The sequence below is a fragment of the Labeo rohita genome, chromosome 24, assembly GCF_022985175.1.
Source record: "Labeo rohita strain BAU-BD-2019 chromosome 24, IGBB_LRoh.1.0, whole genome shotgun sequence".
NCBI lineage: Eukaryota > Metazoa > Chordata > Actinopteri > Cypriniformes > Cyprinidae > Labeo > Labeo rohita.
In genome coordinates this window covers 1,630,773-1,657,648 of record NC_066892.1, presented here as the reverse complement: position 1 = coordinate 1,657,648, position 26,876 = coordinate 1,630,773, and the positions used below count along the sequence as shown (strand labels likewise).

The 26,876-nt window shown below is 32.3% G+C and overlaps 1 protein-coding gene across 8 annotated transcripts in view; it reads left to right on the top strand.

The window, feature by feature from the left end:
• The first annotated feature begins 6,531 nt into the window (after positions 1-6,531).
• LOC127155534 (microtubule-associated protein 4) overlaps positions 6,532-26,876 on the top strand; it is a 78,398-nt gene continuing 58,053 nt past the window's right edge. For 7 of the 8 annotated variants that reach the window (XM_051097806.1, XM_051097803.1, XM_051097802.1 and 4 more), the window contains exons 1-3: positions 6,532-6,673; positions 22,626-22,808; positions 23,719-23,775. In XM_051097806.1, the coding sequence (XP_050953763.1) occupies positions 22,634-22,808; positions 23,719-23,775 (232 nt within the window). In that variant the 5' untranslated portion in view covers positions 6,532-6,673; positions 22,626-22,633. The remainder of the gene's footprint in view (positions 6,674-22,625; positions 22,809-23,718; positions 23,776-26,876) is intronic. The other variant, XM_051097799.1, reaches the window with a different exon arrangement.

Sequence of the window (26,876 nt, the reverse complement as noted above, 5' to 3'; positions counted from 1 at the left end):
TCTGCATGCTGCACTGCGAATCTTCAGCGGCGAGAGGCTGCGGCTCTTTGACAGAATGTGTCGACTGAAGCACTGTACTTCCAGTTCACCGAGAGTCATTTCATGTTCTTCCAGCGTGTGGAAGGATGGACATGTGACACTGAACACTGCTGTTATGTTACTGAGGTCTGGAATCGTGTTGAAACGAGCTGATGAGATCGGACAGACTTCAGAAAGTCTTGATTGTGTGCTAGCATTATAAACGGTTGACTTTATAAAGTTTAAAAATATTTATTTCAATAAACTTCTTTCAAAACAACTGAAGTTACTGTGTTTTTCTCTTTTTTTCCATTATGAAACATTTCATTTATTTTTTTCCTGGGGAAAATTTTATGCACATTAATCAATAATTTGATTCTGATGATGCAGGTGATTATTACGATTAGTGGTAGTAACATGCACCTCTTCACCTGATTTTTTGTGTTTGAGATGTAAAACTACAAATCCACTTCACCAGCTAGAATTAATTTTCCACATAATGGCATAATATACTAATAAAATTAAATACAATAATTTCTCAAGCATTTATTAAAATATACTGATAAATGTAACATTGGTATGAGATTTTTGAACTGTCAATAGGAAATCTAAACTATTTCAAATATAGTAAATTAAGCTACAATGTTTCCATCTAACATGTATTTTAAGCTCCAGCTCGTCATGTTAATGGAGTGTTTCAATAATTAGCAGTAAACCGGTTACCTCACCTCAGTATGCAAATCATTTGATTCAGATCGGGACTTCACATCGCAAATCGTAAATCATTTGATTTTGATAGAGATTTTGGAGATTTGCGAATCATTTGATTCAGATCGGGACTTTAGATCGCGAATGGTGAATCATTTGATACAGATCGGGACTTCAGAATCGCAGCATTTTAAATGGCGAATCATTTGATTTACAGATCGGGGCATTTGATTCAGATCGGGACTTCAGATCGCGAATGGCGAATCATTTGATACAGATCGGGGCTTTAAATCGTGAATCGTTTGATTTAAATCAGCATTTCAAATCGTGAATCATTTGATTTAGATCGACATTTCGGATTGTGTATTGAGAATCATTTGATTCAGATCGGGACTACAGATCGCGAATGGTAATTCATTTGATACATATCGGGACTTTAAATCGCGAATCGTAAATCGTTTGATTTAAATCAGGATTTCAAATCGCGAAGTGTAAATCATTTGATTCAGATCGGGACTTCAGGTCGCCAAATGGTAAATCATTTGATACATATCGGCGCTTTATATTGCGAATCGCGAATCGTTTGATTTAAATCAGGATTTCAAATCGCGAATCGTGAACCATTTGATTCAGATCAGGACTTCAGATCGCGAATCGTGAATCGTTTGATTTAAATCGGGATTTCGGATCGCGTGTTGCGAATCATTTGATTCCGATCGGAACTTCAAATTGCGCATTGTGAATTATCTGATTTAGATCGGGACTTCGGATCGTATATCACGAATCATTTGATTTAGATCAGCCCTGCATCCCAATGTGCATACTATCTGCCCTAAATAGTATTGAAATTTACTAGCATCACATAGAATTTAAGGTGGACGGTATGCACATTGGGACGCAGATCGGAACTTCAAATCGCGGATCGTGAATCATTTGATTTAGATCAAATGATTTACGTATCGCGAATCATTTGATTCAGGTCGAGACTTCAAATCGCGAATCGTGAGTCATTTAATTTAGATTGTGTATCGCGATTCATTTGATTCAGATTTGGACTTCAAATCGCGACATGAATCATTTAATTTAAATCGGGACTTCGGATCGCGAATCATTTGATTCAGATCGGAACTTCAAATCGCGAATCGTGAATTATCTGATTTAGATCGCTACTTTGGATCGCTTATCGCGAATCATTTGTGTCCCAGTGTGCATACTATCCACCCTATCTGCCCTAAATAGTATTGAAATTTACTAGCATCACATAGAATTTAACAGTGTTGGGAAGGTTACTTTGGAAATGTAATAGGTTACAGATTACAAGTTACTCTTTTTAAAATGTAATAAGTAGTGTAACTTTTCAATTACTTTATCAAAATAATGTAACTTATTACTTTTAATTACTTTTTGATTACTTTTCTAAATTTCTAATATTTTTCAACTGTTAATCATTTTGAAACATTTAAACCAGACAGAGTTAACCTTACAGTAGCACTCAACACTGATTACTGTCAGACTTTCAAAATCCTTTATCATTTGAATTATTATAATAAGCAGGGGATAATATACATCTTTATTTTGCGATAACAACTGGCTGGATGTACATTATCCCACTTATTACACAGATGCTTGATAGATTATTTAGATGTTTTGTGTCAAAATAATTAGACATGAAACACTGATCTGAGTTGAAATATTTGAATGCAAAGCTTCCATGAAGAAATCAGTTGCTAGCAAACGGCAAACAGACATTTTAGGGATACACTTAAGTCGCCCCAAATGAGTCTGAGTTATTTTTTTCCAGTTGTTATCAGGGAATAACATACCTTGGAATGTCATGACTGACCAATCAGAATCAAGCATTCCACAGACCCGTTTAATAATTTAATTTAAAGCACAGCCACCACAAATTCAGACTTTTTTTTTTAACTTTTTTTTTTTTTAAAGCTTTTTATGCCTTTTATTGTGATAGGACAGTAGAGAGATGACAGGAAAGAGCTGGGAGGAGAGAGGGGAGCGGGATCGGCAAAGGGCCTTAAGGGCCTCAATCGAAGTTGCACTATATGTCGGCGCGCTAACCACGAGGCTATTGGCACCAACGCCCCAAATTCAGACTTAACAGCTCTTATTTACTTTGAGGTCTTTGCGAGGTTAAATACAGATTTGAAATCATAACAAGAAATAGTTTAATAGCTATGGTACTGGGTTTGAAATCAAATGTTTGCATAGTTATGACAGAAAACACTAGCATCTAACAATGCCTTGGAAAAAACAATCTTAAAAAATAAAGTTTATGCATAAACCCAAATAGGAAATAAAACAGTTATCGAATAAGCACGTGTCCTATTCTGTGTCCTAAACTCCTGAAACATTGGTGTCTCATTTTAGAGCAGTCAATGCAATTTAAGTCAATTGAATCTGTAAGTGGGGGTGGGTGTGTGAAAAAATTCAGATATAAGCCCCTTTGTAATCACTGGCATTTTTCAAAAGTAACTGTAATTTAATTACACAATTTTTCTCAGTAACTGTAACTAATTACAGTTATATTTATTTTGTAATTAAATTACGTAATTCTGTTGCATGTAACTAATTACTCCCCAACACTGGAATTTAAGGTGGATAGTATGCACATTGGGACGCAGAATGGGACATCAAATCGCGAATCGTGAATCATTTGATTTAGATTGTGTATCGCGATTCATTCGATTCAGATTTGGACTTCAAATCGCGACATGAATCATTTGAATCATTTGATTCAGGGACTGGGACATGGCGCTCCGATCTGAAACAATGGTTCGCGAATCATTATTCAGATCGGGAAGTTGCAGCGCGGATTGCGATTTTTTTTATTAAACAGTAGAAAAGATCAAGCCATGCAGTACAGATGTAAGAACAAAACAAAAAAGTTTTGTCTATGTATGTGGAAATTTTTTTTTATCAGGAAACAAGGAAATTAGTTAAGTTATATTTTCCTTTTCAAGTAGTCAAATAATCCAAATAAAACATCTTTGAAACTGGAAGAAAAGTCACTTACAAAATAAGATCAGATGAACATAAATTTGATCAAACTGTCTCTGTGTGGTTCAGTGGTAAACAAGTGAATGAATCTTCCTCACAACAGTGACAAAAACAGCAACTCACTTAAGTTTCTGACGTAAGTTTTCTATAATTCTATATAGTATAATTCTAGTCCATAAGCTTTTTGTGAAATTTGGATGAACTCGTCTGTTGCTTGACCTCTCCATATTTAAAGAGAGAACTATAGTTTTCAAAGTCTGACATCGCTTGTTATGATTTTAAGGGTGTAGAATTTAGTAGAGACGGTATGACACGTCCATACCAATATGCACACACTACTAAATTTTGATATGTCATTATGTCCCCACCAATGCTAAAATCAAACCTGCACTCTTGTTTTTAATGTAAACAATTAAATATAATCTATATTTTAAGCTGGTATCACACCTGTTCTTGTCAGAATAACAGTACATTTTAATTGTTTTGTGCTTTATTTTTCTTTTTGTTCTTAAGTTGGTCAAATTTTATTAGTATATTTTTTATTTTACTGTTTATCTTTTTACTATTTAAAAGATAAGACATTGTTTGATGAGTGAGATCTCTGTTTGAAGTCCTTGAAAATGAATAAAGTAGTGTTTGAAAAGTCCTTAAAAGTTCTGTAATTTCATTTTACAGTATCTGTACAAACAATGTTAAAGGAAAATATATGCAGTATATTATATTTAGTTTTGCTTGTTATGGTAACATCTACCATTAGTTATTAAACTACATTTGTTAGCACAAACTAACAATAAAAAATACCTGTAATTTTTTTAATTCTCAGATATTCATATCAACATTTAATAAAACATTTTTCAAATCCAATTGACAGTTGTATCTGTCAACAATAATTAATAGACCCAAGCTAACAATGAACAGTTATACTTTAATAATTAACATTAACATGGATGAATAAATAAATCAACGAATGTATTGCTCATTGTTAGTTAATATTGGTTATTGCATTAATTAATGTTAACTAATAAATGTTAGTTTACCAATAAACTTGTTAGTTTACCAAAAGTTTACAGAGGATCTCACCTGGACCACCAACGTCACGTTGCTCAACAAGAAGGGCCAACAGCGCCTCCACTTTCTTCGCTGGCTGAAAAGGGCAAGTCTACAGGGGCACCATTGAGAGTGTGCTGACCAGCTGCATCACTGTCTGGTACGGGAACTGCAGTGCTGCTGACCGCAAGGCCCTACAGCGGACAGTGAACACAGCTGCAAAGATCATCGGTGCCCCTCTCCCCTCCATCCTGAACATTTTCCTTGCACGATGCTCCAGCAAGGCCTCCAGCATCATGAAGGACCCCACCCATCCCTCCCACAAACTCTTCCAGCTCCTGCCATCAGGTAGAAGGTACCAGAGTATCAAAGCTCGCTCTGTCAGATTCCTCAACAGCTTCTTCCCCCAGGCTGTGAGAGCCCTTAACGCCAATCTCCCTGTCCCCCTCTGAAACCATGAAAACCTCAGCCTCCTCCCCCAAATTATTAAAACTGATGACAATCTTTCAAAGTGCAATTCTGAGTGTGTTACACACAGGTGAGTGGGCTATACAAACCACTTGTAGTAACACACTTATGTACATTAGACACTTTCTATAAACACTTGCTGCTACAAAGACTCAATCGGATTATATATGTTTATTTGTGCATTGCACTATGCGCTGCTTCCCTCAAAATGTCTCTTCTGCACAATTTAATGCACAAAATATCTCTTTTGCACAATTTCATGTACAAATGTCTCTTTTGTAAAACATCATGTACAGTACTTATGTAAAGTTCTTGTTGTCTCAGTCTTGTATGTCTAGTCAACTATTTATTATAGTTATAGTATTTACAGTATATGTATAGTCAAATGGTTAACCGTTGTGTAAGTCTGTAATTGCTTTTCTTATTCGTGTTTAACTAGTATGTAGCACTGTGGTCCTGTGAGACACAACATCTCGTTCTACTATATGTCCACACATGTAGCAGAATGACAATAAGCTTGACTTGACTTGACTTGACTTGACTCGAAATATCATTGTAAAATGTTACCATGTTACTGATCTGCAGTTATTAAAATACATATGTAAAACAGTCAGGTGCAGTGTGTGTGTGTGTGTGTTTTATTTGTATAAATAATCAAGTGGATTCTGCTCTAATGTTAACCATATACCATATTTATTTCTAGAGATTCACATTAGGCCACTAGCTTGAATCAACCAGCTCAAACATGAACGAGTCTTGATATTCTTTCAAGTTTGACTTGAGCACTAGATGGCGACATTCAACCATTAGAAAAATTTCAGCAGTGATTTTTTTTTTTGTTTAATTATGCAATCATTATTACAGAGTATGTGAGTAAAAATAAAAATGTGATACGTTTCATAATTTTAAAATTAATATTTCACATACACAAAGCCAGATTTGTATGAATTTAATATTTCAACTATATTATATTATATTATATTATATTATATTATATTATATTATATTTTTATATTTTTAAATCGATTATGCATTTGCAACAGATAAATTACTGAACAGAAACAAAATAATTATATTGTTTTTAAACAACTTTCAGTGGTGTGAAAGTAAGATTTTATTTTATTCACTTTCATTGGCTCGCCATTGGCCCGTATAAGGAGTCAAACTCACTGATTGCACCCGCCGCTTGTCTATCAAAAGTGCGCCAGTTGGACAAACGGCATCAGACGCAGAGACGCTCCGTTCGCGGCGCGATTGGAGGACACGGCTGTCCGTCTACCGTTTCTGGCCTGCGATTGGCTGAGAGCGTCTGAGGGCGGTGACGTGTGTGTGCGGTCAGTGAAGAGCGCAGGGCGGATCAGCGTGAGGCCGCGACACCGACACACGCGCGGAAAACTCTCTGAAATCAACGGAAACGGTGAGAATAAACTTGTTAAAGTCTGTTAACTCGACTTAATGATGAAGTTGATGCGTAGAAAGAGTGACGCGGGAAAGTGTGCGCGCTGAGGGCGGTTTGCGCAAGCGGGCTGCGCGGGTCAGTGACACTCTTCAAGTGACTGAACTGTCTGTTAATTTATTTATCCGTCTGTCTGTCTTTGTCTGTCTGTGTTTGTGTTTCTAAGCAGCTCATTTGACAGGCCAACCCACTTGTGAAACTTGTGTAAGCGTGTTAAAATCGTTGATTTGGCAGAAATCAGATCAGATTGATTGATTAAGATGGTGTTACCGTTGGTCTGTCAGAGCTGCTGCTGATTTCAGATCAGTTCGAGTATAAAACTGTTGTTTTTGAGTCTGCATGTTACTAGGGTGTGTATTAGTTAGTAAAGTTGTCCTTGATTGTGTATGTGTGGCCTGTCAGTGGTGACATCACTCATATATATTAATATATTGACCAGGTCTATTTTAATAATTCAGTTTTTAGTAGATTTTGCTGACAGTCTTGGATGATCAGTGGACAATCCATATGTATTTTTTTAGCTAAGTAAGTTTCTATGGATTTCACAGCAGCAAATGCATCAGAGATGAGAACTGCTTTCTGTCAATCAGTTTGTCATAAAATTTCGTCTTTGAAGGTGGAGTTTGTTGTGTTTTTGAACTGGATCGTATATGATCCGTCCTGCTTAGGATTTAGATGTGACACAAGCATCAACGGATTACAGGACACACACACACACACAACCAGCCATCCTGCATTTATACTTGCTCACATATTCAGTCTTATGCTCTCCATATTAGTATCAGGCCCGTAGCCAGCCTAGCGGAAGGGGGGGTTCTTTTTTTATTTCCAAAAAGTGGACCTTTTTCCCACCCAATTTGTATTTAACTATGAGGTTCAAATACTTCATTTTGGTGACAACTCATGCACCAGTTTGTGCTGTATTATCATGTCTGCTGGTATCTTAATAAGCATGACTTCTTTGATTTACCAAAAATATTTACTACAATGTTGTCAGACTGCTTACCAAGATATCACCTTGTTCAGTAAATATACACAAATACCTATAAAGCAATAAGTTAGTTAATGGAACGAATGACATTTTTGATGCAATAAAGTAATAGATCCTGTATACTGACACATATATAAATGGTGGGTGGACGTGTGTGCCTCTAGGGGGGACCATGCCCCCAGAACATTTTTATACATTTTAAAGTGAAATTCATTCATTTGGTGCACTTTAAGAACTCAAAAGTAAGAGATCCAACCCATGTTCATTGTGCAAATTGAACAAACAAAAATGTTGATGACAGTCTGAAAAAAAAGTTTTAGAACCGCTCCTGGTCAGAATATACTGTGTTCTTCCTTGACCCATGCTACACCCTTCCACTGAGTTTTCTAAGCCTCCATTCTGGGCCCCTTTCAACCTCTGAGCCCTATGCAGTCTTTCCTCCTTTTCAAAATACAAATATCAAAGAAGGAGTTTTATGCAGGGTTTTTTAAAATCAAATTTAAGGCTTTTTGTTACTTTTTTAAAGACCTGTAGAAATAGAATTAATACAGAATAAGCAAGATGTCTAGTAATATATTAAACTAATATCCTGATTTACAGCTCAGATAATGTTCATTATCAAAAACGGTAACATCTGTAAAAATTATAACAACCTTATTTTTTATATGATGAAATTATTAAAAATAATTATTCACCTCAATACCATGGTATAAAAATGAACTACATGGCTTCTAGGTATTTGTATGAAAACAGTGGTCTTAGTATAAATGCACAAACGCTATTAATCACAAAATACTGTAATTATATTCCATTACTCCTTTAATAGATTTAATACGTCTACATAATAATATAACACAGTTCGATATGTCCTGCAGTTCTGCCGCAATGCCATAGTGCAGTCAGTGTTACAGTAAAAATAATCCATTATATTAAATGATTCTGATTATCGTTGTGCACAGTGTTTCTCCTGTTAGTCAGCGCTGTTTCATTTGTTTAAATCGCCATGTCATTGTGCTCTTCACCGAATTCAAGCACTTCACTCTGGATCTCACAGCGCTGTTTAGTGCTCGCGAGTAAACGCATCTGCTAAGCTGGCACTCCGCTGCTGTTTGAACTGTGCTCTGTAGCGGATAACGTGCGAACTCGTTCGAAATAATTTCGAACGACTAGCACATTTAATCCATAACGCAATTTTTGTCTTTCCGTCCCAAAATTTAAGACCTATTGAAATGATAATTAAGACTTTTCTTATACCAATTAAGGCATTTAATACTTTTTTTATGGCTTTAAAAGTGCGTTGTTATTTAAAAGAACACTTGTTTATTAAAAAAAAAAACGTACATAAATTCTGGACCTTCGGCTGGATGGGGTGGGTCGTTCGAACCACCCGAACCCCCCCGGCTACGGGCCTGAGTATGGCATGCAGTTTGTGCCAAAAACATTTACTGTTATTGCTTTGATTTATCAGTGTTGCTCTCCTTGTCGTTCATTCAGATCAGTTTCATGCTTTATAAATTACTGACCTGCAACACATTTAGATGTCCATTTAAACTTTTTCAGTAATGAGTTTTGTAGTACTATTAAAAGCATTTATCTTTGAATGCATCTATAGTCTTTGTGCTTTGTCATAATGTTCAGAGTTTTAGAAAGATGTTGAGAAGTCATTATTAAAAGTTTTTTTTTTGAACTGAGAAAATATCTTTCCATATTACGTAAGTCTAATTTGTCTTCTGCCTAGTGACAGATTAATTTGTGCTTGCATACAGAGTTTGATTTAACACATGACAGGTATTTAAGATACAGGAAGAGCATTTCCTTCCTTTCGTAAAGGTGTTTATTTTGCTATTCTAGTTTTGCATGATTAGTATGCTTAGTAGCATTTGCATTTAGCATTGACCTGTGATTTTTACAAGCACTATTATACTTTGATACTTCATTGTTTTTTACATTACGACATACAGATGTTTCAGGCATCTTATTTGTAAATTTTACATGTAGATGAGTTTTTCTTCATCAGATGTAGAGAAATGGATTCTCTGTAGTGAATGGGTGCCGTCTCTCAAACAGCTGATAAAAACGTCACAATAATCCACAAGTAATGCACACCACTCCAGTCTATCAATTAACATCTTGCTGTGTGTTTATAAGAAACATATTCATTATTTATCATAGTCAGTGCATTAACTAATGGCACCTCATAGTAATGTTTTGCCTGTTTGTTTCTGTCATGTAACCGAGCACACGCTGTTTGTCATGTAAATGAGTCAGGAGATCAGCCAATATTGAGTTACACCTCACAGGTGAGCTTTATGAATGCATTTGCATTGTTTATGAATGATTTGTTTGACTATTTTTGCTCAAATTCCATCTAACCTGGTTATTAGGTCAGCTAACTGGACTCATCCAGTTTTGCTGGTTTATTGCTTCTACTAAAGTTTCCTTGTGTGATTCAAGGGTAGTTCAGCGTTAGGTTTTATCATCTACACACTGATATAGCTCATAAACTGTCACACTCGTAACGTCCATGAGGAAGTGAAAGTAGAAGGGATTTTTTTGGACATGAGATACAGTTGTAGATTGTAGCTTCTTTTGTGTGTGTCAGATTGGTTACAAGGAAGAGATCGTTGTTCAGTGATTTGATAGGGGAGTCTTCTGAGAGACCTCTGCTCCAGTGAAGATGTAAATAAAACAGCCTGAGGACGTGTGTGTGTGTGTCTGTAAGGATTGCTGAGTCACAAAACCACCCCCACTCTTCCTGACGGATTCAGAGAGAGTGACCGAATCAATGGCTGTTGGTGTGTCAGTAATTGGAGCGATTGATCCGCTGGCGTGTCGTTATGTAAACTGTGTGGGTCATTCTTCTGTCTTGCTGTCTAATGCCTATATAGATCTAATGAGACTTATGTGTATGTGTGTATAAGTAGGAACGTGTGACACCGAAGCCTGGAGTAATGATGCTGAAAATTCAGCTTTGCATCAAAAAAATAAAGTACAGTTTACAATATATTCAAATAACAAATGGTTCTTTTAAATTGAAATACTTTTTCACAATATTACAGTTTTTACCAGATTTATGATCAAATAAATGCAGGCTTGGTGAGCCGAAGAGTTTTTAGTGTCCTAATAGATGTTCATGTGACTGTTTCTTGCATTTCTTTGCGGTTTTATATAGCTTCATCTTCAGCTGTTGGTGTGGTTCTTTGTTTCCATGGCATTATGGGTGGAGCTAGGGAGTGTCTCATGAATGATGCATTAGTAAAGGGATAGAGGAGTGGTGTTTTTCTGACGACCAACAAATATACAGCTCATTACACCAATGAGTATTAGCCAGCATTAGAAATGATCAAAACCTTTGCCTAAATTCACTTTTTCCAAAAAAAAAAAAAATTACAAAAACTTGTAAATGAAGCAAAGATCATTTAAAATATGTTTTACAAGAAAATACACATTTATATTAATGTGTAATTTTAAATTTCATTAAATGTGTTTCTTGTTTGTGAAATGTATTAGCAATTTAAGTGATATGTTTATGTGTATATATATGTATGAAAAAAACAATGTATCTAGGGATGTGACCATGTAAATTTCAGCTAATAATGTTTGTTTATTATTTTTCCCTTAATATTTAAAGCATAATAGCAGGGTTTGTATTATTTTTTCTTTATGCTTTTGTTTTTATTATACATTTATGCATTTATTATACATGTAAATTAATCATTTTAAATAAATGATTAGTTATTTAATAATAAATAATTGTATTGTTTGTTTGTTTTCAAGAAACAAAGAGAAGAAAGACTTAGAAAGACTGAAATAGTATTGTTTTGTAAAACTTCTGCAAGTCAAACTTGGTTTGATTTTTCTTTTCTTTTTTTCAAAACAAAAAAAATGCTATGGGGCAGTTGCATAAACTTAGCCTCTATATCTTATTCTTTAGATTAAACTTAGACAAATCTACATTTTTATGTAACTTAATTAAAAAAAATAAATACATTTTATGACTTAGAAAAAATCTGGCTGACTAACTTTTAAGACTAGTCTTAACTTTTTTATGCAACTGGCCCTATATATTTACGTTTTTGAGCATGATTGTATGAGCTTATTTGGCCATAAAAAATTGTTTTACTGATGCACCCTACATTTTTATCGAGAACATGTAATTTCCTTCTGTTGATTAAAATAATAATTGTGCACAGATTGTTCGTGTGCGTGGTTGTTCACTTTATTTATTTTATTTGCCCAGTAGCATCATGTTGAATAAATGTGATAGATTAGTGCACATGAAGACACTGGTGAGCCGTAATCTCTGACGGGCCGATCTCGGAGCTTTATGCACAATCATCCGCTGGGAAATCTCCAAAATCACCATTATCAGAGAGGAGAGAGAGGTTTGAGATGGACGTAATGAACAGCAAACATTACTGAGTGGAAAGAAATGAGGGATCGTAGCTGCCAGTCCTAATTTAGCTTTCAGACTGAAGTTAATGAGAACTGTTGTCAGGACTGACATCAATGCACCAGTCATTTAATAGTAACTTGTTTATTTGGTGTGTCACCACAAAGTCTGCAGCTGGTTGCAACATACCACTTTAATTAAGAAAAACCTTACAATTATAACTAAAGGTTGTCTTAGTGTTTGTTGCACCTGGACCCTGCTCATTTTTGCTGTTTTTTTCTGACCATTTAGACCAAAAGGCCTCATCAGATGATCATGTAAACAGGCCAATTACTATTTATCTGCTTCTTAGCATCTCAACAAATCTTTTAAAGATAATAAACTTGATGTACGATGAAACGTGCAGGTTCATGAGGAGTCGCCACATGAATGTTGTGCATATTCAGCTGAAGATTGTACTGTTTATCATTGCATCAAAAACTCACTGATTGTTGCTTTACTTTCACCTTCCTACCAGACAAACCTGTCAGACGACACCAAAAATAAAACGAGTCGTTAAGCACATCGATTCTGCTTCACTCTGAGTGGTACAACACCCCCACCACCATCCAAAAAAAAAAAAAAATTTACAAATAAATAATTTGGAAATAACAGTGTTAAAACAATTTTTACTTGGAAATTATTTGTAAATTTCACAAGTAACACACTGTATTTTTATATAAAACTTAGTGCAATAAACTTGTAATATTTAGAACTTATGTAATAAACGAAGTAACACCTTTAAGTAGCTAGAATGAAATAGTATTTTTCTTTTAAAACTTTAAAATAATTTGAATTTTTTTTTAAAAGTTAAAAATTACTTGTAAATTTCACAAATAATTACAAAGAAAGAAGTAACACATTAAATTTAAACATGAAATTATTTAAGTAGCAAGACTAAAATAGTATTTTTCTTGTAAAAGTAATTTATTTAAATAGTCTTTGTTTTATTTACAAATTCAAAAAATAAGTTGGAAAAAAATGTTAAAATGTTTTTTACTTTAAAATTATTTGTAAATTTTGCAAATAATTACAAAGAAACTGCATGTAACACATTGGATTAAGCCAAAAGACTGAAATAGTATTTTTTTTGTAAAACCTACTGCAATAATCTTGTAATTTTTTACTTTTAATATTTTTTTTAAATATGAATCATTTAAATAAATGAATATATTTTAAAAACAATTTCCACTCAGAAATTACTAGTAAATTTCACATGTACAAAGAAAGAAAAAGTAACACATTGAATTAAACATGAAATTAAATAGCAAGACTAAAGTAGTATTTTTCTTTTAAAACTTTTTTTTTTTTGAATTACTTGTTACATTTTTAAGTGGCAAAACAGAAATTGCATTTTCTTGAAAAATGTACGATAATTGCTTTTGAATTGTAAATTGCTTCTGAATTGCACGTTTGCTTTTGGGTCGCAGTGTTTGCGGTGTTTCTCTGTCTAAATATGTGGATCAATACAACCACCCATCAGAGGTCGTGCGCTGTGAGAATTGACACAGATCCAGCGCTTCTGGCCGAAGGCAGAGACACTTTTTCTGAGCTGACTGCGCACAAACACACTGACAGCTCGTCATTAGCTCACAGCGTGTCTCTGTGAAGGAGACAGCGGACACAGATACAGCTCCACACATCGCACGCACATGTGTCTTACATATGGAAATCTAGTCATAAACATAGTGCACAATTATGCTAATGGACGTTGCAGTTAATATTAATGTTTACTTAAGACTGAAGCGCATGACAGAATGACTGTGTGTTATTGAATTACCGCTCTCAGGGAAATTTCTCACTAATTCGTCACTCGTCGTATCTCATCAGCTCAATCTGCAGAGGAGACACACCTAAACTATAAAAAAAAAAAAAAAAAAAAAAAATCTGAATTCTAAATTGTAAATAACTTGTAAGGTTATTTATTTTATTTATTTATTTATTTTTTTTATTATTTTTTTTTTTTTTTTTACAAGAAAATGCTTTTTAATTCTTTCTGCTTCAAAATGTCATGTTTAAGTAAATGCGTTACTTGCAGTTTCATTGTAGATATTTGTGAAATGGACACATTTACTTATCTACAATATCATTTTTCACTTGATTTTATTCCGAAAAAATGGTTAATGTATTTTTTTTGTAGATGCTTACAATATTATAAATCATATCGAATGATAAAAAAAGAGAAATCCACAATCTCCTCTGTGAAGAAAAAATAAAATAATGCAACCTAATAATGTAAATGAAGTACTGTAATACAAAAAACAAAATAAAACAAAAAATATTTAATATAATCAGTCAATTAAGCATTGAAATAATTTAAATCATTATTTAAAAAAAAAAAAATTTAAAATGTATTTTAATAAAATTTATTATAAAAGTTTGTTTAAATTTATTTAAAATTTATTGATAATTTTTTTTTCTTCTTCTTCTAATTTAATTTATTTTTTTTTAATTATTATTTTAATTTATTGTTTTTTTATTTTATTTTATTTTTTTGCATTATTAACCTGTAGTATCTGAAGCACTGTATATTGTTCCTTTCTGTAGCTCTGGCTCTTTGTATGATAATTGTACAAAGAGTTGAATTGGCTGAACTTTGCAGTTTCTGCTGTGATCAGTTTGTTCACTCTTTTACAGACAAGATTGTTGTATTTTTGCATTGTTTTGCATGCAGCATATATCTGTGAACATAAACACACGTGTGCTAATTATTTTGGGATCTTCAGTCAGATCTGTGTGTAGAAAGGTGAGGCCAAGAGGAAGAGACCGTAACATGCTTTCTCTGAACCAGTTTTATTTTTACACTGCATGGCTCTGTAAAGACATGCAAACAAGTGTGGCAGTATTGAGTTTCAGGGCCTGGCCGAGTGTTTTCATTAAGCGCCCTGTGAAATGGACACCATTTGTGTCTAATATCATTAAAGGGGAAGTGCTGAGGAACCGCTTTTGTCTTCTGCAGTAATGAGAGCATGTTAGTAGTTTGGTCCATGTTCTTGTTCTCCATATTTCTAAAAACTGATTTGATGAGCCATGTTCAAATCCAGTGTGAAATGTCTTACATGTGCAAACTCGTGATCACACCTTATTGGAATTCATTATTAGTAGTAGTAGTAATAGTAGGCTAGTAGTAGTAGTTGTAATAGTGTTGTTGTTAATAATGTTGATGCGAATGTTTATTAAGTTATATTTATTTTATTAATATTGTATTTATTTTATTTAAATATTATAATTATTGTTGTTCATAGGTGTAATGATTATTCATATTATTATTATTGTTGTTGTTGTTGTTGTTTTTTTTAAATAATGTTGATGTGAAATTTCAATAATTATATTTATTTAATTAATATTGTATTTATTTTATTTAAATAATATTATTCTTTTATTAGTTATTATGTTTAAATATATATATATATATATATATTATTATAATTATTCAGTAATGCTGTTATTAATAAAACAAGGCTGTGTGTTACATACATTTTACCACGGTTAAGTGGGTTTCCAGGCACTTTTGACTTTGTTTCCAGTCAAGTGAGACACAGCCTTGAGTGACTTATTGTTTAATTTTCTCACAGCAGTGATAAAACAGGCCAAACTCATTAGAGAACAGTCCAGAATTGTTTATAATTGACTGCAGCTGGTTAAGGGTCAGTAGATGACCCAGATCAAGGTGAGAGTGAGACAGGTGAATGCTGGCTTTGTGCAAACTGTGATAAAGCACAGAGACCGCGCGTGTGTGTGTGTGTGTTTGACTGAGTCACAGTGAAGACCTTCTCTAAACCTGCTGCAGTGTCACACCAGGGAATTCCAGGCATCAATGGAATGTCGGGAGGCTTGTACACACACACACACACACACACACACACACACACCCACCCACCCATATACTCAAGTATACAAACACACACCAATGCATTACAAGTGCGCATTCTCGTTGCGCATGCACGTCATACATGTTGTTATTTAGCTAGATATAAACATGTTGAGAGTTTATCTTTTTGCTCAGCAGGACTCTCTTCAAACTGTTGCTCCACCATGGCAGTAGTACTAGTTTTGGGCTGGTTTGCATCTTTTTGTAAGTGGCTGTAAATTCATATTTGCACATGTAAGCATCAGCAGAAAAAAAGCAGAAGGAAACCAAACCAGACCGAGTGGAATATGAAATAAGAGACAGTTTTGTCATTTGCCTGCTGAAAGGCAAAACTTCTGAACATGTTAGTGATCGTTAGTTGCACAGAAATGTCAGGCCTGATCCAGCCGTTTCTTAAAACCTAGCGTGTTGCCGACCTAGACAGATGCCCAAAAATGCTGTGAGAGCACGTCAACAGTTTGACCTTGCTAAACTGTAGGTGTTGTTTGCTAAAATAATATTGAGTGGGCAAATTTACCCTGAGGAAAACAATGAAATGATTATCGACAGGAGAGAAAATGGATAGATGTGTATGTGCATTTGATTTATGGTTGATGTGACCGGTGTTATGTGTGTTTGAGAGACTAAAATACAAAAAAGAGGACAGTTGTGATGTGTGAACAGTTCAGCACATCTGATGTGAAGAGTGTGGTAAACGTTTTGGACCACACCACAGTACAACACACGCAGGTAATTAATATAAAAACCTGCTTTAAATTATAACAAGAAATGTTTGTGATATTAAGCTGTATTAAGCTTTATTTAAAAAATTATTAATAATAATAATTCTATATAAGATTTTTATATACATTAGAAATTAATGGACTTATTTATTCTTTTAAAGATCTCTAATGGGAAATTTTAATTTTTTTTCTATCACATTTGAAAACTGGAAGAGCTTATATATTTGCTTTATTTTTACAGATGTACACAATCGAAAGACTTTTCAGTGAGGCCAGATTTAGGTTTTTTAAAATCAAATATAGACTTTTAAAATCTTTTATAAAATGTTTTTATTAATTGCTTACAAGTTGCTGTCTATCTATCTATCTATCTATCTATTTATTTATTTATTTACATTTTCTATGTTTATTTACAAGTTTCTATGTTTCTGGCCGTGAATATAGTCATGAAAGCTGGCAATAGCACTAAATTATAAAGAAACAAACTTAATAGAAAGTATTTGTGTTTCACTGCATGTTAAACCTGTATTAAGACTGTGATGTTCTTTATTTTATTTTATTATTATTATTATAAGTTCAACCTGCAAAAAAGTGCAAATTTGCTCCTTTTTGTTTTAATGTTGCTTCTTTTCTTGGATATTGGAATTTAGTTATTTTACTCTTTCTCATTTAAACTACTATGACTTTATTTTTAAATTGAGTAGTCTTATTTTATGGTCACTGATACACTATTGTAGTTTTTGTTAATATTATGATTTAATTTGATTTGTTATCAAATTAAATCATAATTGATTTGATTTGTTTAAATTTATTTTATTTTAGTTATTCTAATTCTTAACTAAATAAAAATAAAAATGCTTTTAAAAAAAAAAATTAAAAAAAAATTAAAAAGCATTATTGTATTTCAGTGTTATGATTTGTTTGTTTGTTTTTGGTTAATTACAGTGACCCTGAATTTGAATCATATCTCTCTCTGTAGTGAGATTTGTTTTATGAATCTCTAGTTCCTGATTCTCAAGCATGTCATCACTGAATTTTGAAAGTAAGTGTGTGTGTGTGTAATAAGATCGGATCGTGTTTGTGTTTGGATTACTGACACACCCACAATTCAATCTCAACTCATGTGTGTAGAAGATTATGGCATGTGTGTGAGCAGCATACCTGTGTGTGTGCTGTGTTTGTAGATCAGTAGATTACACAGGCTTAACTGTGTCAATGGCCTCACACGACCAGAGGATGAACACGTTTGTTTAACTGTTTAAAAGCATAAATCATTTTTTTGTTACTTGTAAGAATAATAATAAGAAAAAACAAACAAATATAATTGAATGAATGAATGAATAAATAAATAAATAAATAAATAAAAAGTAAATAAAAAAAAAAAAATATATATATATATATATATTATATAATATAAAACTATAACATTATTTTATATATTATGTTTTATATATGTATAAAATAAAACAAATAAAATTGCTAAAAATTCTATATACATTATATAATAATAATAATAATAATAATAATAATAATAAATGGCAAAGCAAAGTACATTATTAAAATAAAAACTAAATATAAAAATGTAAAAAAATATATATATATGTGTATATATATGTGTATTATATATTTATATATATATATATATATAATATTATATATATATAATATTGTATATTATATAATTATATAATTATATAATTTTTTTTTTTTTCTTAATATAAAACCTCTAGCATGCGGTTAGGTCAGATTTTGTTAATTTTTAGAGACACGTTTATAGTAAACACACCCACAATGACTGTTAAAGTGAATCATGTTAGTTCTGGCTGGCTGTATTAAAATCAACACATTCCCTCACTATCCTTCCTTTGTTCAAACATGATGACTTCCGATGTGATCTGCCACGTTTTATTAGGCTCACGGCCCAAATAGCACTTCCTGAATGTGATATCTTTAACCAGAGCTTACGAGGTTGGCACAGCATTTGTTTTGTTTTTGAAAAGCTAGGCTCTTAAAAACTCACCTGTTGAAAGTCATTTAGGTAAGGGCCAGTCTTTCCTGAACTGCTGTTATATATTAATGAACTTGAGCACGTTGTTGAGCACGTAAGCAGTAGTTAGTGTGTTGCAGATGTGGTTCTCCTGTTCGTCATTGCGTCTCACTCCTGAGACCTGATGTTTTGTAACTTACTGCAGCTGAACAGGTTCTGGAGGGAACGGCTGCTGAAAGACAGTGGAGGAGAGCCAGTCATGTCATATTATGTCATAATGTTTATAGCTTGTGAATGTAGCTAAAGCTGAAAATCTCAGCACAGCAGTTTATTGCTGATTCGCTGCTGCTCCCTGATCCTCTGACGCTCAGATCTTGTAGAATCCAGGTCATACGCAATTGAAGCAATAAGCTGTGTGAGAATGATTCGTGTCGTACATTTGTATGGTCGAATCACTGTAATACATGACTAAGTGGCTTTTATAAAGCATGAAGCAACAGTAATATGATATTTAATAAAGTGTTTTTTGAGCATGGTTTTTTTTTTTTTAATTTTCATTTTATTATTTAATTTGTTTATATATTTAGAATTTTTAAATTTAATTTTATATTACTTTATTATTATCTTTTTATTTTAATATTTTAGTTTTTTATTTTTTCACTTATTTTTTTTCATTTTATAATTTTAATTGAATTTTGTTAATTTTATTTTTTGTTTTTATTTCATGATTTTTTTTTGGTTTTATTTCATTATTTTCATTTATTTATGTTATTATTTTATTATATTTTAGTTTTTAGTTTTATTTTGTTTTATTGCGAAATGGATGTTGCTAGGAGTGTCAGCACAAACAACTGAGTTCACTTTTCTTTTATATAAAGCATGAAACAACAGTAATATGATGTTTATTAAATTAATAATTATTAAGAATGGTTTTTTTTTATTGTCATTCCATTTAATTTGTTTATTTTTTTTAGTATTCTTATTTTAATTTATTTTTATTTTATTATTTTTTTATTTTAATTATTTTATTTTAATATATTTTATTTAACTTTTTTTTTCATTTTATAATTTTAATCGAATTTTATTATTTTACTTTTTGCTTTTTATTCCATTATTTTAATTAAATTTTTCATGTTGTTGTTATTTTTTTTTTGCTAGGAGTGTCAGCACAAACAACTGAGTTCACTTATGTTTTATATAAAGCATGAAACAAAAGTAATTTGATGTTTAATAAATTAATTGGTTATTAAGTGGTTATTTTTTTCATATTTAATTTTCATATTATTATTATTAAATTTGTTTGTATTTTTTATTAATTTAATTTATTTTAAGGTTATTATTTTTTTTTTTTTTAGTTTTTAATGTTTCATTTTATAATTTTAATTGAATTTTATTATTTTATTTTATTTATTGCATTTATTTCACTATTTTAATTATATTTTTCATGTTATTACGTTTTATTAATTAAATTAAATTAAATTTAATTTTGTTTTGTTTTATTGCTACATGAATGTTGCTAGGAATATCAGCACAAACCATTATTAGTAATGGTTATTTTTGTTTCATTTTCATTTTATTATTTAATTTGTTTATATTTTTAGTATTTTCATTTTAATTTTATTTATTTCAATTTAACTATTTTTTTATTATGTTAGGTTTTTTTTTTTTTCTTTTTTTATAATTTTAATTGAATTGCATTATTTTATTTTATTTTATTTTTTGTTTTGCATTTCATTTCATTTATTTTATTTTATTTTATTTTACTGCTACAGGAATGTTACTAGGAATGTCAGCACAAACAACTGAGTTCACTTTTCTGTTTTCTATCAAGCATGAAACAACCTTAATATGATGTTTAATAAATAAACTGCTTATTAATCATGATAACAATCAAAGTAAATGCATCATGACCTTTGGGTTGTTGTGTCATTACACAACAGTAGTCTGTTTATTAACAGTCCGACTGTCAGGGTCAACGGTAGGCAGTTTGGCTTCGCTCAGCTGCTAGTTTCAAGGTCTGGTTGCTGCAGCTCATAATGATGATGTCACCTCACCACAGTAGAGCAGCAGACGTAATGACCTCATGAAAGCCTTGAGTCGACTGCATGCTTGAGTGCAGAAGGAAAGTTCAGCTCACAAGTGCCTGCCGCCGCTGTCATACACCTAACATTCACACCCACTTCCTGTCTGAAAGCCCCTCTCTTCCTCCACTGGAACATTCTGTCCTCCTCATGGTGGTGTCTCACCAATAGGGGACGCCACACGGGATTTGACAGCTACATATGAGTCAGCTCTGTGATTTATGAGGTCAATATTAATGACTGCCCATTTTATTTTATTAAATTTTTATTTTATTTTGAAAATATATTTTATTGTATTTTTATATTTTAATATTGTTTTGTTACTGTTTATTTATTTTATATTTATTACAATTTTTTTCAGTTTTATTGTAGCAATAGTAATGCACTTAATTATATTATTCATTTTATTCATATTGTTTTTAAATGTGAGTTTGTCATTTTTACAGTTTTATTTATTTAAAATTGTATTATTATTATTATTATTATTATTATTATTATGAACTTTATGAACTTTATTTTAAGGTTACCCAGTGAAAACATTAGGTCATCATTTTTATTTTAGTTTAGTTTAGTTTAGTTTAGCTTAGTTTATTTTTGCATTGCATTGCATTTTTATTTTTTAATGCATTGTATTTTATTTTATTTTTTAATGTATTGCATTTTTATTTTTAATGTATTACAATTTCAATTTCAATTTTCAATTAATTGGAATTTGTTTCTTTATTTTATTGCATTGCATTGCATTTTATTTATTTATTTATTTTTAATTGCATTGCATTTTTTTAAATTTATTCTCCGTAGCATTTATTTCTGTTGCTTTTTGACTACATTTACATGATCTGATTCTTATAAAATGCATTGCATTTTTATTTAAATTTTTTAAATGCATTGCATTGCGTTTTATTTTTATTTTATTTTTGTTTTATTGCATGCATTGCTGTTTTTTATTTTATTGCATTACATTTTTAATGTATTGCATCTTATTTGTTTTTTTTTTTTTTTTATTTTATTGTTTTTTTTTTTTTAATTGCATTGCATTTTTTTTTTTTCTCTATAGCATTTATTTTTATTTTATTCCTTTTGTGGCTACATTTGCATGATCTGATTCTTATTGTTTTTTTTTTTCTAATGCTTATTTAGTAATACAAGTTGTGCAGTGTCTCAGTGTAACAGTGTAAGTTTTAATAAGGAAAAAGTGATTTTCAGCTCAGAACTGATGCTTCAGGATAGCTCTGTTTAATCGGGACAGAGCTCGGTGTGTGTGTGTGAGTGTGTGTGTGTCCGTCCCACAGCTGTAATCCTGCTGCGTTACACTGCTGCCACATCTTTAATCTCTGTGATTTAGGAAAACACAGACGCAAAGTCTTGAGATTACACAACACAGGAAGACACAAATTATGATTATCAGCAAAGATACGCCGCAAATGAATCACAGGCTTTGAAAAAAGGGAGTTAAAGAAGGAAATGAGCACATTTGGGCTGGTTTCACCCTCAAAACGATCTTGTTTTTTTTTATTTATTTATTTGCTGCTTTGATTTCTACTGATAATGGGCATGTCGGATGATCAAACGAGTATCTGATGAAATAATTTCACATCTCATGGCTAATGTCAAGAGATTGCATCATAACGTGACATAATCATCATCATCATAGAAAGTGTTTCCTGCACACATTTGTTTCTGACGCAGTGCATATTATAGTACATAAATTACAGTAAATACAAAACATTAATGAGCATGAGTAGTACTTATTAATTAATGTGTTATTAAAAGTGATTAATGTGATTATTAAAACTAAATGTTTTTTTCTCATTGTCTTTTTGTTGCAGTAAGAGTCATGGCGGATCTAAGCTTGACCGACGCTCTGACCGATAGCGTTCTTCAGCCTGACATGGAGGACAAGGTGGAGAGGGATTTTGTGGCTACGCTGGAGTCAGAGGCCTTCGACGATCAGGTCGGAGAGACGGTTGACAAGTCGAACTACGTCCCACTGCTGGACAATGACGGGAAGGGTGAGTCTGATCTGTTGACGTTAACGGGTTGCCCATTGAAAACATTAGGCGTGCACAAGTTTTATTGCATAATGCTGATGTACTACCAGTATTTCGTTTCATTTTATTGCAGTTTATTGCATTGCATTGCAATTTTTATTTTTATTTATTTTTTATTTTTAAATGTATTGCATTTTTATTAACTTTTTTTAAATGCATTACATTTTATTTTATTGCATTGCATTGTATTTCTTTTGTTATTTTATTACATTGCATTGCATTTTTATTAATTTTTTTAATGCATTGCATTTTATTTTTGATTTTATTGCACTGCATTTTATTTTATTGCGTTGCATTGCCTTTTATTTACATTTTTTAAATGCATTGCATTTTTTACTTTATTGCATTGCATTGCATTTTTACTTTTTTTTTTTTTTAATGCATTGAACTGCATTTTTTTTATTTTATTTTATTGCATTTTTTTTATAATCTTTTATTGCATTACATTTTTCCCATAGCATTTTTTTATTGCATTTTTGACTACATTTAAGTGTTAACATCTGATTCTGATTTTTTTTTTTTTTTCCTTTTTTTTTTTTTTTCCTGCTTATTTTACAATATAAGTTGTGCAGCATCTTTGTTCACAGATTGTTAAACATTTTTCTCAAGATGAAGTATGTTTGCAAACTGGTCTCTCCTGTTTCAGTAACCTGTGATGTTCTTTGAATGTATCTGTGTGTAATAAGCACTCCTCTGGTTCATACTGGCCTGTGTGAATCTTTTGTGGGCGTCTATCTGATTGATTTTCAGGAGTTTGTTTGCATTGAGCAAACTGTGTGTTTGTCTGGAATCTTCCGTCTGCTTTTGAGGATTTTCCCATTCAGACGCCTCTAATTGTGGAGTGTGTGTGTGTGTGTGTGTGTGTGAGCAGATCCGGGTACAGTAGTCGAGAACGGACAGCAGGAAGTCCAAGGGGGTCAAAACCCTGGTAAGAGACACCTCAGAATTTCTCATCGCCCCAGTTTAGTTTCGGATATCGCTCCATTATTTGATTCATTCCTTGGTTTGCTTGTTTTCTTTCATGCTCATTTTCAGTTCAGATCATTTGTTTTGGTGGGACAAGAAGTCACTCGTCTTAGTGGGCGTAGAGGAGACTAAAACCTTCATTTACCAAGGTTTTAGTTTACTTATAATTGCATGTTTATCCCGTTAGCAGTGCATTGAATAGCACAATTTTAGTGTTCTCCTCAGTCTTGATATCTGGCGTCCTCTGTCACATGACGTCTGTCTGTGGGATTTGACTTTGCCAAACTTTTTGTTGTCATTATTGTTTCCCGTTTGTTGATACACACACAGGTTAAAATTGTGATCGTGTATAGGCACTCAAATGGAGTCAAGCAAAGTCATTTTACCTAGTTGACAAATCTCAAAATATGTCAAAAGATTTTTAGCAAATAATTATCATCCACTTCTCTACAGCAGTTTGCATTTGCACAAGGTGATTTTAAGTCTGTTTGACAAAGTAGTCTGATTCATAGCCTTATGTGGTTATTGTTTTCATTTTTTTTGAATGGCGGCAGTGTTAATTTGGTATTATTGACATACGTTTATAGTTTTTATTAATACTTTAAACAAAATACGAACCGGTTCTTAACACTCAAACTTAATTGCGACACGTCTTGCTGTTTTTAACACACAACTTTTGTAAAATATTGGTTAAAATATGTATTTTTCTAATAACGTGATACTCAAATCACATAAAAACACATGGTATTCAAAAATTGGGTAAAATATTGGGTCTGATTTAGAGGTTTATTTTGTTTTTACTTTTTATAGGTGTTATTTGAATGTTATTGAGATTTTTATAGTTTGTATTAATATTTTAAATTAAAATAAAAATAATACAAAAAATGTAATAAAAATATTCTACATTAAAATATAAAAGTAAATTATTTTTATGTTTTGCATTTTAATTAAGTCTTAAAATTTAACTTTAAGTTTAGTAAATTTGGCATATGCGTCTGTCATTTTTATTTATTTATTTTTAAATATGTATATACTTTTTATTGTAGGTATTTTAGTGTATTAAATTAAACTAAATGAAAAACTAATTAGCATTGGCAACTATAAAAAAAAAATTATGTAATACTAAATGTATTATTATAGTTAAGTCTAAAACTAAAACCATTACTTGAAATTAAATAAGAATAAGAATATAAGAATAATTAGAATTAAGAATAAAAAATTTAAATAAAAAAATAATTAACGAAATATATTTATTTATTTATTTATTTATGTTTGGCTGTTTGCTATCTGATTAACCCCTGTCATATTACTATCCATTACTTTATATTTCTTTGCCATGACAGTGCGTGCCGCCTCCCATGTCTTGATTTCAGCTCAAAGCGTCAGTGCTTCTTGCTCTTGTAGGTTTGGCATTTGTCTTAATTGCCTCCATTCTCACACACTCGTATGACAGTAATAATTTACTCTCCTCTTTTAGCACACAAGAGCAAAATGCTTCAGACAGGGCGAGTCAGACTGTCATTGCATGCTGATGCAAAAAGGTGCTTCATCTGGGCTCTGGAGTCACTGCAGCTCACAAAATGATCATCAGTTTCTAATATGTGCTTCACTGAATGGCTTTATGATGGGAAGGACAAAAAAAGCATGCATTAATTTTATAAAGCATTTAATGTATAATGAAAGTATAAAGATCACAAATGCTCTTGAAAGCCCAGCTTTGCTTTAGTAATGCATGATACGATACGAGGTGGACTGTCCTTAAGATGGCGCTGTTGTGCTGGAATGATCTCCAGCATGAGCTCTGGATTTCCAAACATTCATCATGATTATGGAAAGTTTCTCTTTGCTGTTCTTGCAGGAAGTAAGTAGGGCAGAGAATATAGATCTGTGAGCTGCAGCCGACGCAGATGTCCAGGGAATAGAGCCATTTTTAAACACGCCTTCATTTATTTATTTATTTGCATATCTGGGGGTGGGGCCTTGCATGCTGCATGCCAGGAGGCTGATGTGACAGATTGATTGACAGGTGTGAATTACTAACCAGCGCTGTTGTTCTTTTCCCGTCTGCTGTTTGTTTCTGCCCTGCGTCCATGTCTGTTTCCGCCCGTGTCTCGCTTCAGACAACTAGATGCTCTGCTCGTGGTTGCGGCTGCGTCTCGATGCCTCTTCTCCTCCTCTCGCTTACGCCGCTGAACCTTCTGGAAAACCTGTTCCCGACACCTTCTTCAAAAGCCCTCAGCGTTACACCCTGCTTAAGGACTTGGGATGGGTTGAGAGATGGAGAAAATCATGATTCCAAACCCTAGTGAGCTGCTGTCTACATAGGCTGCTGCCTACTAAGGGGCCGTTTACACAGCACATGTGCGGTTTTAATAAACTATTGCGACTAGGGTTAGGTATTGTTTCACTTTATCAATTCAGTATCTGCGTATCAAATCAGTTTCTTATCAAATCTTGGTTCTGATTTAAATATGAAGCGGCCTTTTATTTGTGCCTCTAATCACATTGTTAGGCTATAATCACTGCTGAAACCTCAGTATTTAACTGTTTAACATCTATTTTCAAGTAAATTCATTCAACATTTAACATCCAAGTAACAGCATAAATTCTTAGCACTCAAGTAGCATTCATAAGAAAAACAAAAACAATATATATATAAATACATTTTAAAACATGGTAACAATAAACATTTTTTTTTTTTTATAAAGTTATCTGTTTTTAGAAAAATGTATTTATATATTGCAAAATATTATTATTATTAAAGTTATAAAAGTTATTCGATACTCAACCCTAATTACGGCATATATGGCTATTTTTAACACAAAATCACATAAAATATTGGGTAAAATGTGCGTTTTTCTAATAATGTGATGCTCAGAACACATGGAACACAAAAATTGGGTAAAATATGCATTTTTCTAATTATGTCATGCTCAAAATGCATATAAACATGGAACATAAAAATAGGGTAAAATAAAGTCATACTCAAAACATGGCATTCAAAAACTGTATTAAAAACATTGTAAAATATGCATTTTTTTTTCCTAATAATTTGACACTCAA